The 14,184-nt window shown below is 36.4% G+C and overlaps 1 protein-coding gene across 1 annotated transcript in view; it reads left to right on the top strand.

Moving 5' to 3' along the window:
* The window catches only part of LOC107599811 (ski oncogene-like), a 73,456-nt gene that overhangs the window by 55,189 nt on the left and 4,083 nt on the right, over positions 1-14,184 (top strand). Inside the window, exons 2-5 of the mRNA XM_016291501.1 lie at positions 10,709-10,828; positions 11,380-11,495; positions 12,191-12,474; positions 13,426-13,754. Coding sequence (XP_016146987.1) covers positions 10,709-10,828; positions 11,380-11,495; positions 12,191-12,474; positions 13,426-13,754 — 849 coding nt within the window. The remainder of the gene's footprint in view (positions 1-10,708; positions 10,829-11,379; positions 11,496-12,190; positions 12,475-13,425; positions 13,755-14,184) is intronic.

Genomic DNA, 14,184 nt, shown 5'->3' with positions numbered 1-14,184 from the left:
GCTCAGGTCCGGGTGGGTCAGCGTCAGGAACAGAGGCCATGCATTGTCCCCAGCGTTCCCCGGTGGTCTCCTGCTTTCCATAATGGTCCCGGGTTTCCATAACACTTCCGAATGCTTTCATGACTGTCCCTGTGTGTTCCGACTAGACAGTGCATGCTGGGAAAGCACGCACACGTACAAATTGTTAAGGGAGGTGGGGTCATTTAAGTTCGTTTAAGTTCATCCTGTTGTGTGTCATCCACTGTTTATGCTATTTTTAATGGCCCCCTTCCGAATGATTTCTTTATTAATAACGCAATTGTTTCTTCGGGCCACAAGCGGGAAACATGGGGCCATTTATTTATTTTATTTGATTTGATTTGGTGTTTACCCAAATCGGATGTAAACGGACCATTGATTTCTCAATTCATGTTGACTGCAAGTATTATGGTGTTACAAAATGGGACAGCGGGGAAAATGGAACATTACGAAACAGATGGAGAGAGAGACGGCCTCTCAGCTGCCGTTTGTCATATTTCTTGTACTTCCTGCTTATAGGAAATGACTAATCACAAATGAGAGATCAAAAAAAAAAAGATTGCTTGAGTTCTCTAAAATGAACTAATTTTGAAGAGAGAGGATAAAAAAATGTATTCCAGTGGAGTCTATATCATGCACTACTATTCAATAGTTTGGAGTCAGTAAGATTTTTTTAAATGTTTTTGAAAGACATCTCTTGTACTCACCAAGTCTTGATTTATTTGATCAAAAATCAGTAAAAACAGTACTATTATGAAATTTTATTACAATTTAAAAGTTTTTTATTTTAAATTGTTCCACTGTTTCCACTGAATTTTCAGTATAATTCCTAATATGCTGATTTGCTGCTCAAGAAACATTTATTTTTTTATCAATCTTGAAAAAAGTTGCTCAATATTTTTGTTGAAACGTTAATTTTTTAAAATTCTTTGATGAATAGAAAGTTCCAAAGAATGGCATTTATATGAAATAGAAATCTTTTGTAACATTATAAATGTATTTACTGTTTATTTTGATCAATTTAAAGCAAACTTGCTGAATATGAAAGTATACTTTTTTTTTTTTTTTTTAAATCTTACTTTTGAATGGTATGTTACGTTACATCAGTGTTGCATTAGCATTGTGGCTAAATGTCTGTGAAAGTTTGTTTTGAAATACCTCTAATAAAAAGTCCAGACAGATGAAATAAGTGTCATGAGAAATCATGTCTTTGTGACAGCTGTAAGCTTCCGAAAATTAACCATGGTTTTATTATAGTAAAAGTGTAGTAACCATGGTTTTTTGGCATATTGATTACCTTTTGTATAACCACAGTTTTACTACAAATACCATGGTTAAACTATGGTTAGTGTAGAAAGACCATGGTTAATTTGTGGTTACTGTGGTTTAACTATAGTAACCATGTTTTTTGGTTTTATTTGGAGTAAAATCATGGTTAATTTTCATAAGGGTGTAAATAGAAAAAAGTAAAAAACTATTTTTCCATTCATTAGAAATGCTCACTGCTTGTGTCTGTGCAGGTTTGCTAACAAAAAAAGTGGCTGTCATATGTTTTTGAAGGCAGGATTGTAACAGAATTATGGAAATTACCTAAATTGCTAGAATAGTGTCTTTTCAATTCAACTGTTGAGATGCTCCAGGCCTCTCAGACAAAAAAAAAAGAGTGAGAATAGTGGGGTTAGCTACAATAATAGCTGGATTACCAAGTCAAAAAGACAACCCACACACGTTCTTGTCTGAACTGGCTAGTTAAGCATCAGTCAGTGCCACACATGCTCGTCCTCATCTCCTGAATCAATCGCTCTTTCATTTCCCTTCTCATCTTTTTCCCCTTTCATTTGTCTCGAGAGTTTGTGACCTCTGACTCTCCTTGAATGAGTGTGTGTGTAGGCCATGTTTCCTATTCTGTGCGAGCGCGTGTTTGTTTTGGCGCTTCTCTCAGTCCGTCACATGTACAGAAATGTGCGTTTGACTCTGCAGAGATTACCGAAATACCTCGCACTGTTCCACTGCCCCCAAGTAACACTGAGCACCAATGTGAGTGTGAGACCCACGTCCCAGGCCAGCTGTCTGGAAACAGGACATGCCTGCACACACATACAGAGTCACACACACTGTTATTAATATGAGTCCATGCTGGAACTAAAAAGCAATGAGTTGTCCAACAACTGACTAGTCATTTTCGGAGTTTGACTAGTTGTCTAGAGTTTTTGTCTTGTATATTTATAGATTTTTAAAATGTCACTATGCACATCACTTGAATTCAAACGGCCTGTCACCAAGCCTAACCTGCTCCCTCTCTCCTTCTTTCTTTCTGTCTGTCTTTCCTCTCCTTCGTATGAGTGAGAGAAATCTCTCTCTCCAACTTTTTCCGTCTCACTATGGTTGACTTTATGAGGTCATAAACGCAGGAATTTTTCGGTGAGGTTCTCTGAATATTTTTATGAGCACACTCACGATGGCGGCTCCTTTGACAGCGCTGAAATGCAGTCATTAAAAAGAGAGCGAGAAAAGAAAAACGAGTCCTGGCTGAAAGAAGCTTCTCTCCTGAGGGGGTTTAAACTGTCACAGCGTTTGAACTTTGCTAGAAACTACTGCCATCTGCAAAGCTGGAAAGCAAGTTCACCACTGTCTCACACTCGGAAATTTTGTAATAAGTGACAAAAATCAGTATTGTCAATATTTTTTTTAAGTATTATTAGTAGTAGTATAAGTGTGATTTGTCCAGGGCACATTTTTTCGAATTTTATTTTATTTTGTTTTTATTGTTTTATTTTAATATTTGAATTGTATAATATTTAAATATTATATATAATATATTTTGAATGATTAATATAATATAATATAATATATTATAATACAATGCTTCAAATTATTATCCCCAGATAAAGCCATCAATGTATCTGTAATAATTTTGTTTATCCATAATAAAATAATTAGCACTGTTGGTAGAAAAAAGAAAAGAAAATCTAGAAAATATTAATAAAAATATGTATATATATTATGTATAAAATATTTATTTATAAAAAAGATTTATAATTATTTAATATACAATTCTTGATGTATATTTGATGTATCATGAATAAAAAAAAACAACAGACAAAACCTTTTAGATTTTTGATATTGGTTATTATATTGGTTATTGGCTATCAATCAAAAAAAAAAAGCTGCTTCTAACAAGAGAGTAGAGATCTGGCTATTAGTAGACATGAGGTAAGGCATGGTAGAAGAAAGCAACATACACACACTCATAGATCAATAAGTGCCCATTAGGGTCCAGCCTCAGCCATTTCAACAACTTTTGAAAAACATTGAAATGTGATTATCCTGCTCTTAGATGCTTTTAACTTTGAGAGTAAATGAGTCATAGATTTATGCTTCTCTCTGGATTCTTCTCTTTCCTCCCCACGTCTGCATGCACCCGAGGGCTCTCTTGCTCTGTCTCTCGCTCTCTCTTTGTCGTTCTTTATCTATATATATATATCTCCCTCTCTTTCTACTGCCGTACATTGTTGGTTAAATTCACAGCTTCTAATTTTGAATAAAGTTTGTTTTGCAGATTGGAACATTAAAAGGGTTTTTTACTACAGTGAGGTGTGTGACAATGGCCGCCGTGAAAAAGCAGGACATGTACCGTCTTTCCTGTACTACGGATTTGCCCCCTGTGTGTCCGAAGGGAACAGGGCCTACTGCGTTCCCACACAAGCTGTTGCCAAAGCAAATTTGGAGAGGAAGTGGAACCCTATCCCTCCTCTCTGGTGTGACCAAGTTTAGAAAACACCAGGTTTATGTGTGTGTGTGTGTGTGTGTGTGTGTGTGTGTGTTTCTAGTTGAATATGCAAGCATGCAGCTGCACAGAACGCCTCACTTTTGATGTGGTTTCGTGTGTGCGGCGGCATTTGTGTGCTGCTCTGTGGTTTTGAGTCTGGAAATGAAGTCTGTGCTGGACCGTGCATGTGGGATTGCAGGGGATGGTCCTTATTTAGTTGCTTTGCCTTATTGTGGTGCACTTGTTGTGTTGTGCAGCTTTATGTCTGGAGTCACTGGACTCTTCCTGGAAGCACAACCTCAAAACACACACCATAGGCACTAATGACAGGCCTAAGTCCTCTGCCGAGACCTTTGTCCAACAATGTACAGCAAAATATTTCTACCCACCATGCAATCTGAGTCCTAAAAATAGCCCCGACGTGATGTGTTGTTCTGTATTGTGCCCATTGACCGTTCAGATTTTTGAATGGATTTTGAATGCAGTGTCAAGAAATTGATTAAATAATAATTTATAAAAAAATTTATAGCAATATTTAAAAAATATATGAATATAAATAATAATTTATTATAAATGATAATAATAATTCAATAATTTATATATATATATGTATTAAAAATTAACACATTAATGAATTGTATTAGTTCATATACTGTATATCATTTAATTTGTTTATTTTTCTTTGATAATAAAGTTCTACAATTATTCTAAGCCAAAAGTCTTGCATGCAAAACAAAAACATGTCTTGTATGTATGTCAGTGTTATTTATATACTATTATAATACTTAATATTTTGAATTGGCTTTTATTTTATATGGTTTTGAGTCATCTATTTATGGTTATAAATGATCTGGTATTTGTATGGTTTTAAATGATCTGTTTTTTACTTTAGTTCAAATTTTAGTCATTTTGTTTTTGCCTTTTTTATATTATTATTTTATTACATTTCTGTATAGCTTTAATTTTTATTTTAGCTTTTAGTAATTTTAGTACTTCAGCTTGAACTTATTTCAGCCAACTTTTCAGCCATGTTTTTCCTTTTAGTAATTACATTTTTGTAGGGCTGCACAATTATGACAATAATCATAATGGTCGATTATTCCCTTGAAATTGTAATTGCGATTATTAATTACGATTATCACAATTTACATGGATGTTTACACCATTGTTTGATGAAACTGCATGCCGTATTTTTATAGGACAATAAACAAGCTAAAAACACTCTAACTGAAAAACTTTGTGCTTTTCTATAGTATTAAGCCTCAAATGTCAAATATACTTTGGATTGGTTTCTTTAAATTATAAAAAAGTAAAAATATGAATGGTATTATAATGTTATACTAAAACTAAAATTAAAATAATGGAAAAACCCTTAAGATAACATGTAGAAAGAAAAAAAACACATCTTAAGCACGCAGAATAACATTAGTGCTTTGAACGATTACGTAATTGTGGCATCCGTAATTGTAATCGCGATTAGAAATTCGATTATTTGTGCAGCCCTAAATTTTTGTCATTTTTATATTTTTTTTAATTAATTTTAATTTTAGTTTTTTGTTCATTTTAGTACTTCAGCTTAAACTTTCGAATTGTCATTTTCGTTTTTGTTAACAATAGCAACACTGATATACAGTATGATATAAGCAACAACAACAAAAATAAAGTTTGAATGATGAACCTATTTGAAACCGTATTCTGTGTGAATGCTCTGTAGATTGAATCTACAGGTAAACAAACACGATTAAATGCAAAAGTGTCACAAACATCTGATAGTCTGGGAAAGTGAGAAAAACGCTGTGAACATCTGTATGTGTTTGCTGGCATAGTTAGGGAGATGTTTTGTCTAGCAGTGTGGTGTACAGACACAACGTTCCTAATGAGCTGGGTACTCTCCCAGAGAGCGAACGCATGAGAGAGAAAACCACTCGTTTCACTTTAAACCTCTACCTCCCCGAAAGCCAGATTTCTCAGAGAACAACACGCGTTTACCACCAATCGAACCATATTCCTTTGGGAAGAATTATTCCCATGCGACAGCATCTGTGAAGCCCAAATGCTTTTGCATACGTCTTTGAGATGCCTGTTGCAAAGAAAGTTCATACCTAGAATTGTCAGCCTTTCTAATTGAAGTTAAATGAGAGTTTTCACTTTTGATCATCTCAACGTATGGACAAAACGCTCTCAAATGCAACATTGTGGACCATGTAGATCAAGTTTAGTCTGACACCTGTACGGTTAAGGTTTCTGTGGTCACTGCCTGGTGAGAAATATGACAACCCGTTTGAAGACTGCAAGAGACGGAGGGAGAGAGGGAGAGCTGCGCTCTGCTAGTTTTACAGGAAGCTCCTCCCTTCCGGCTGAGGCCTGCAGCTCAGCTCAAGGGGGAGGCCATGTTCAGGTCAGAGAGAGGGTGGAGTATTGCTTGCACACACTGACAAAAAACTGGTTTGCTTTTTTGGCGTTCACACTTGCGTGGATATACAAGCTTGTCGCACAAGCTTCTAAAAAAACCTGTCTCATAGTCTCAGCCTGTCTCACAGTTAAATAGCAACATTCATCAATCAAACCTGTCTGTGGAGAACTTCACAGACGGGAACAAGCCACGCCGTGGTAATCACAACTAGGTTTCAATTTGTTTTGAAAACTCGAAAAATTCCAAAGCATGTATTTACCAATCTAATCGTCTAATCTAATGTTAAAACATTTTATGTTGATAAATTTAAATAAATGTAAAATGTAATAAATGAAATTGTAAAATGTGTATTGTTTTTATAAAGAACTATATTATTGGAAAAGTTCAGTTGTTTGTTTTAAATATTAATGCTAATATTAATATTATTAATTATTAATAAATATTTTATTATTTATTTTTAGACACACCATGAGGTAAAATATTAATATTAATCTCAATATTAATATTTTATATTTTTCTTAGGCTTCACACAGTGTCTAAAATGATTAATAAAATACAATTATTAATATTAACCAAAGTTATTTTTATTAAACTTACTACTGTATTATATTTATCATTTAAATAATTTGTTGTAAATTACATGAATAGTTCAGTTGTTTGTTTCGAATGTTAATACTAATATTATTATTAATATAAATTAATTAAAATTCATTTTTAATAATATTATTTTATTTACTAATTTTAGACACAATGAGAAGCTTATGAAAACATTAACATCAATGTTCCTATTTTTCTTAGGCTTCACACAGTGTCTAAAAATTAATAATAAAAACAAACTATTATTATTCATTGATGTTAATATTATTTTAAATATAAATACATATTATAATTTATATTCATATAAAAAAATCTTAGGCTTCACATTGTGCCTTACCTGTGGTAAAACCACTTTCATTCTTTTTGGCTTATTGCTTTATTTAAGCAGTAACACAGACAGACCCTAGGAAGTTGTTTACATTGCCAGCGTCACATGGGGAAGTTTCTGTCAGTCATGTTTGTTTGGAACGCAATTGCTTGTTTAGGAGGGAAATCCTGCAATCTGTGCCACAGGAAACACAGGACTAGACTGGGAGTGGTGGCATTATGAGGACAACGAGACAGGAGAGACGATTTAGCAACTCCATTAGCTTGTTTAGTAGGTTAATTGTGTGTAATGTGGCAAGAAGTGAATGTTCGTGCGGGTGTTCAGCCCTTCGAAATACATTTCCTTTGTCATCCCTCAAGCGGGCAACAAAAAAACCTTCTAGCAAAAACCTTTCTTCCATTCTCACACCAACGTGCAAGGCAGAATGTGTGTGTGTGTGTGTGTGTGTGTTTGGCACCCGCCCTTCCTCAGACACCTGCAGTTTTAAACCACTTTGCAGAAACTTGTCCATCTTGTGTACTCCTGTTTTTACTGTGCATGTGTCTTATTTAGTCAATTTGAAGACATCTATGCACTGTCTTCTAGTGCCAGAATTACTATGACGAAAGCAAGGTGTGAGATTCCTCAGAAAGACAAAAAGAGATCATGTATTTGTGCATTTTTCAGAGCTGAGCTCGCATCTAAGTATGTCTCTCGCATGCTGCTGCGTCCTGCTTCTTATCAAAAGGTGTGATTTCCTGTCTGCATGTCTCACAGTGCTTTGGATGTCTGTCTACAGCATCCTTTCTGTCACACAACACACACACACACACACTAAGATACTGGATGGGTTGGTGCCATTTTCGTACCCGTAAGCACATTGTTTGATGTGAGAATGGAAGCTGGGGACCAGTTTAAAAGGGGGGTATTAAAATGGGGCCCCTTTGCTGCCCATCAGGTGAAATAAAGAGGATGCAATGACTGTGGAAATGACAGACCGATAGACAGAGACTCTAAAATACAAAGTAGAAGATAGAAATAGAAGCATTATTTAAAGATCTCTGTCTTTCCTCGGGCCATGTCTCAAATGCAGCTCTTCTTCAACTGCTCACTTTAGTGACTGTCAGGTAGTAATCCGATATTAAATCCGAATCTTGGCTTCTCTATATTTTGTCTGACTGGCTTTATATTTATATAGTCTTTATATACTGATATATTTATCTGAGTGATGTAACCCCACAGGCTGTCCAGTCAATGTTAGAGTTCTGGTGTGGGCTGATGTGTTATAAAGGGACCTCGAAGGGTCCAACTGGAAGACCCAGACTAAGGGAGAGCAAAAAACAGCTACAAGGATGTTATTTATAGGTCATTTCCTCTCTCCTGCAGTGTGGCCTGACTATGGTCATCTGACTGTCTGCAGTTAGCATGTTCTTATAAGGATGCTCACTAGAGTCTAGAATACTGCAAGTGCATTGATTACAAATATATATATATTACAAATATATAATGTTGTGATGCCTAAATTCACTTGTTTGTCTATTCACTGACAAATGTATATTGCATTTAAAATAATTTTTTTGCACTACAGTAAACAGTGTTTGTGTGTGTGTATATATATATATATATATATATATATATATATATATATATATTTACATTATATATAAAAATGTAAATTCTATATATTATTAAAAATCTATATTATATATTATAAAGTTTTATATATATATATATATATATATATATATTAGTGCTGTCAAACGATTAATCGCAAAATAAAAAAAATTGTTTACATTATATATGTATATTTACTGTGTATATTTATTATTTATATGTATATATGAATACACACATACAGTATATATATTTAAAATATTTACGTTTATACATTTATATATTCATATTCTTATATTTTATATTATATATAAATACATTTAATATATAAATATAACATTCTTAAATATATGCATGCGTTTGTATTTATTTATACATAATAAATATACACAGTATACACACATATATTATGTAAACAAAAACTTTTATTTTGGATGTGATTAATCGCGATTAATCGTTTGACAGAACTAATATGGAGAGAGAGATAAACTGAACTGTTCACTTAAGTGAGCTAAGAAATAATTTTATAATGTATATATTTTTTATTTTATATAAGTGTGTGTATAAGTTAATAATAGTTTTATATATAGTCTAAATAAGTTAAATATTCCATCCTTTGACTAATGCAAATTGGGTCTAGTGGCTCTTATGCTTTTCTATCCAGATCTCATTTGCCATCTTTTTCTAGTATGAGTTTTTTGCCAAAACCTAGCCCAGATCAGGGAAGATCTTCCAGATTTGGTGCCATTATGTCAGAGGTCTAATCCACGAATAAACACAGGCACGTGGAAAGTGACTGTTTTCGGGGTCATATAATCATGCTCTGCTGCTGGAAATTCACCACGCCCAAGCAGATCGGCCTGCCGAATGAGGTCATGCGTGATGCAATCATTCATGTATGCAAACAGCACCGGCCCATCAGCGTTTTCTTTTGCGTTAATGGCCCTCTTTTCACTCTGAAAGTAATTGACTCCCCCACTGTGTTTATTCAAAAACAAAACATTTTGCATCTCTGACTGGAAAAAAAGAGACTTTAACATGACGCTCTCTCAGCGTATGATTGGCCAACTGTGTCAGACCTTCCAGACGCACCGTGCAACCCAGTTGGAAGCATCTTACCCAGAAGCCCCTGCTGCGGGGCCAGTTAGGGCACTAGGCCGGGACGCTGCAGTTTGTCAGCTGGGTTTCTCTCACATTCCCACGAGAAGCCCTGCTCGAAAATAGCTCTCGCAAAGTCCACCAGGCAAAGTTGGCGCAGATTTACAGCCGGAGGCTGATACCGCTTGAGCCGGAGGCTGATACCGCTTGTCCAGTCATTGTGCATTATTTTAGCATTTAAACGTCTGCGGTTTGTGATAATAAGCTAGAAATGTGTGGGCGGCGCACACTGCAGGTTTTCTGGAGTAAATGAGAGTGTAGAAAAGGAAGGTCAGAGTATTTTAGGGATTATACTGCAGTCAGTGAGGAATTCAGCAGGAGTGAGGTCATTAGTGACAGAACTAAACAAATACTGCCTTGACGTACATTTGCACTCGCGTATTCACATGGCAACATGATAGCAGATGGTTCTGTCAACGTATTAAGCATCTGAACAATACATCCGACCTTTTCCTTCCGGCATACACACACGCAGTCTCACATAGTGTCAACACGCGTACTAAATTTAACGTTCACAGTTTTAGTCCTCAGATACGTTCCCTTTGCACCTGTCTCCTGCAGTTCACAGCTCTGTCTGAAGTGATAGACACCCTCTAGCGCGGCTCTCATTTAATGTGACCGACTGCTTGCATCAATCCTGCTATTACTGTACTGTACTGTAGTTTACCGAGAGCATCTGAACGCCTGACATAGACGGTACGATGTACACTGAATCGAACGCAAATGTGTGAAATGTAGCAAATCAGAATGATGATGACTTCATTTTTCTTCATATTGAGCAATGCTCATCGTTTCTCTCTCTCTTTTTGGCTTTCTTTTCTTCCCTCTCTAGGCGTCTGATCCCATTCCTGCCAAGAAGTCCAAACACGATGACTTTCCAGCACAGTTGCCCTCAAGAGACAAAGATAAGCAACCTGATTGGCTACGATCCCTCTCTGCATCAGCCAATAAGGTTACTAAACTTATTTTTTTTGCTGGTGGATACATGTGATTAGTTGTGTGAAAGTACAGAGTTCAGATAATTATATATTTATCTGTGTATTAATATTGTACAAGTCTGTTTACGAAACTTGGCCGTTCCTAAGATGATGTTTGGAGCCAGGCAACTGTTTTCTTGCCACAGAGAATCAGATTCTTCTGAAACAAGATCTCAACCCAAAATAACTGAGGATGTTCTTTTGAAAAAAATCAATTCTCCTAAAACGAAGAGAGCCTGCAAATAGGCTCGCAGAGTTCTCCGATTTCAAGCAGACACAGTGACCTCGGTGTACTTGTACTGCTGGTCATTCTTCAAGCTTGTTTTATCTGTCTCTCTCACTTTTAAATGTTAAATTCAAGAGACTTTCAGCAAGCAAAAAAATATATATATTTTTCATGCTCTCCATGCAGATGGTCTCTGTTCTCTGTGTTCATGTTCAAATGTATTATGATTGTGTTCTCAACTGTGAAAAACTTACATGTAACTCAATAGGCGTCTTTTAACATCTCTCTGTCTTGCTGCAGGGGCTCAACTGCATCCAGCCCAGACAGAGACCGTCTGCCTTCAGGCCATGGTCTCCAAACATCTCTGTTGGTGATAAGGAGGGAGGCTGCAGGCCTGCTAGCATGTTACGTGACAGGTAAACAATAAGAATAAATATTATATGGCACTCTGAAATACTTGATTCTGATTGGTCAATACTCACATCATATTAGCATATAATAGTTATTTATTTAACATAATTTAAATGATGTTCATTTTCTGATAATATACCACAACCTGCAGTTAAAAGTCAAATCTACATCACCATCATTTCATTGTGCAATCATCATTTTATTAAAAAGATGATTTAGTGCACAAAGATTGTAAAAGTAACCTTAAGAAAGGGTGTGCATATGTAGTGTGAAACCAGCATGTTAGTCATGCTCGGCTGCGGTTTTTCTAAAGCAAATCAGCATAAGGTTTGGATCTTCTCTACAGAGGAACATGATGCAAGCCTGTTGGCCATTGTTTGTTTAGATATATGTGGTTTTAACTTTACCGTCATAACTAGAGGGGGTTTGGGTGAGTCATGCGTCGAGCCCAGAAACCGCTCGCAACAGTCGTTGTTCTCTCCCCACCCTTCTTTTGTGGGTGGCAGAGATGCTTTTTCCTGTCAACCTGCCATTTGGTTGGGATTATTCATTACTAAATCACCCGTACTCTTTAAGGTGATGTTAGGTAATGCCGTTACACAAGCAGCAGCCAGTAGTGCATCATTTGTGAACTGTTACTAAAAATTTGCATCACTGCATATACGTGGTCTGCTCACTCACTCCATATCATCTTCTGCAGCTTCTACAACTACAAGAGCCTGGAGAGCGCCGTGGCCCCCAACGTAGCTCTGACACCCCTCCAGAAAGGAGGGCAGGCCTCTCCTACCGCCCCGAGCAGTTCACACCCACATGGGGCGGAAAGCGAAGGTGCCAGCCGCGGGAAGAAGAGGAGGCTGACGGGTGAGACCCACCCCAGCCCACAGCCCTGCCCCTCGGCCACTGCCAGCAAGCCCCTGCCGCCCTCTCAGGAGGAGCGAGACTCGGACGTGGAGGTGGAGGTGGAAGTGGAGAGCCGTGAGGAATGTGAGTACATGACACACCTTTTCACTGTCACTCCACCTCATTAAAGGAATGTTCCAGGTTCAAAGCATGTTAAGCTTTATTGACGGCAGAAAATTAGGTTAGACTTTCATGCTGTGATACCTACCTTTGATCAATGGTGACAGTTGATAGTTGTTACTTTTATTTAGCAAGACTGCACTGAAATGTGATTTTTATTTCAAATGAAGCACAACTTTTTTCAAGATTAATCATAATAAGAAGAAATGTTTTTTGAGCACCAAATCAGCATATTAGAATGATTTCTGAAGGATCATGTGACACTAAAGACCGAAGTAATGGCTAATGAAAATCCACAGGAATAAATGACCTCATTTGAAACTGTTTTTATATAAATAACAGTACATCATTTATACAAATAAACGCAATGTGAAGTATCACAGAAAATAATTTAGACTTTGGAAAATGATCAGAAATAGTTTTACATTAATGCAATCACAATTGAATTCTATGGCACAAAATACACACTGTTTAGACAGTAAAACCACAAGTCTTAACATTGTATGTGGTACATTGTAATGAAGGAATGCTACATTCCTTTAACATATTTGAAGACCAATTTGGGTCAATAGTGTTTTAACTGCGACCCTCGATTTTGTCGCTGCGTTGTGAAACAAAAGTGCTCGTTTAAATACATTAAGATTTCGTTCACAATTCATTTGCACACAGTTCATTTTCAGTCAACCTTGAGCGCTCTGGAGAGAGGTGGATTAGAACGGTAACAGCTCTTGTGTGAATGCGGCAGAAAATCAATGAGGGTTCTTTCGTTCCTCATCCTTTACGGTTCATTTTAAAGCACATCTTGTGTGTTTGACAGCTGCTTGATAAAACTGGCTGACATATGAACCAGTGAAGCCCACGTACTCTGATCCATCACTTAATTATGTCTCTTCTCTATCTTTTTTTTTTTTTCAGTCACCTCATCGCTTTCCTCACTCTCCTCCCCATCTTTTACATCCTCGAGCTCTGCTAAGGACTTGAACTCTCCCTCCGGCCCCGGAGCCACCTTACCAGCAGTTCTGACGCCAGCCAGCGGGCCCCCTGAGAGTCCCCTGGTGTCCGGAGGGGAGGGACATGCCATGACAAACCTGGAGTCGGAGCTGGAGACGCTGAGGCAAGCACTTGACAATGGCCTGGACTCAAAAGAGTCAAAGGAAAAGTTTCTACATGAGATAGTGAAGATGAGGGTAAAACAGGAAGAGAAGCTGGGATCCGCCTTACAGGCCAAACGGAGCCTCCAGCAGGTACACACACACACAGACACTGACACTGATTCATGAAACATGATTTAAAAAAGAAAAAATCTTTTATAAATCCATTCTTACATTAATTGCTAATTAAATTCAACGATTTACGTAAGAATGGGTTTACACAACAGCACATTGGAGGTTTCATTTCATCTTTGCGATGACGAATCATACATGTGATGTTGAACTTTCACTGAATATATTTATAAAGCCATGTATTAACTATATAGAATTTTCAAAAATATTCTGTTTATATATAATAATTTATAAGTTCTTTATTATAATATATTCATTACTTTTATTACTTTATTATAATATATATTAATTATTATTTTTTATCAACAGCATTGGGACCATACTTTTATAAATATAAATATAATTATGATTATATGTTATTTAATTATTATAATTATGTTACTTTATATAT

Source organism: Sinocyclocheilus grahami, unplaced genomic scaffold (assembly GCF_001515645.1).
Source record: "Sinocyclocheilus grahami isolate Dianchi unplaced genomic scaffold, SAMN03320097.WGS_v1.1 scaffold272.1, whole genome shotgun sequence".
Classification (NCBI taxonomy): Eukaryota; Metazoa; Chordata; class Actinopteri; order Cypriniformes; family Cyprinidae; genus Sinocyclocheilus; species Sinocyclocheilus grahami.
This window is presented reverse-complemented; position numbering and strand designations above follow the sequence as displayed.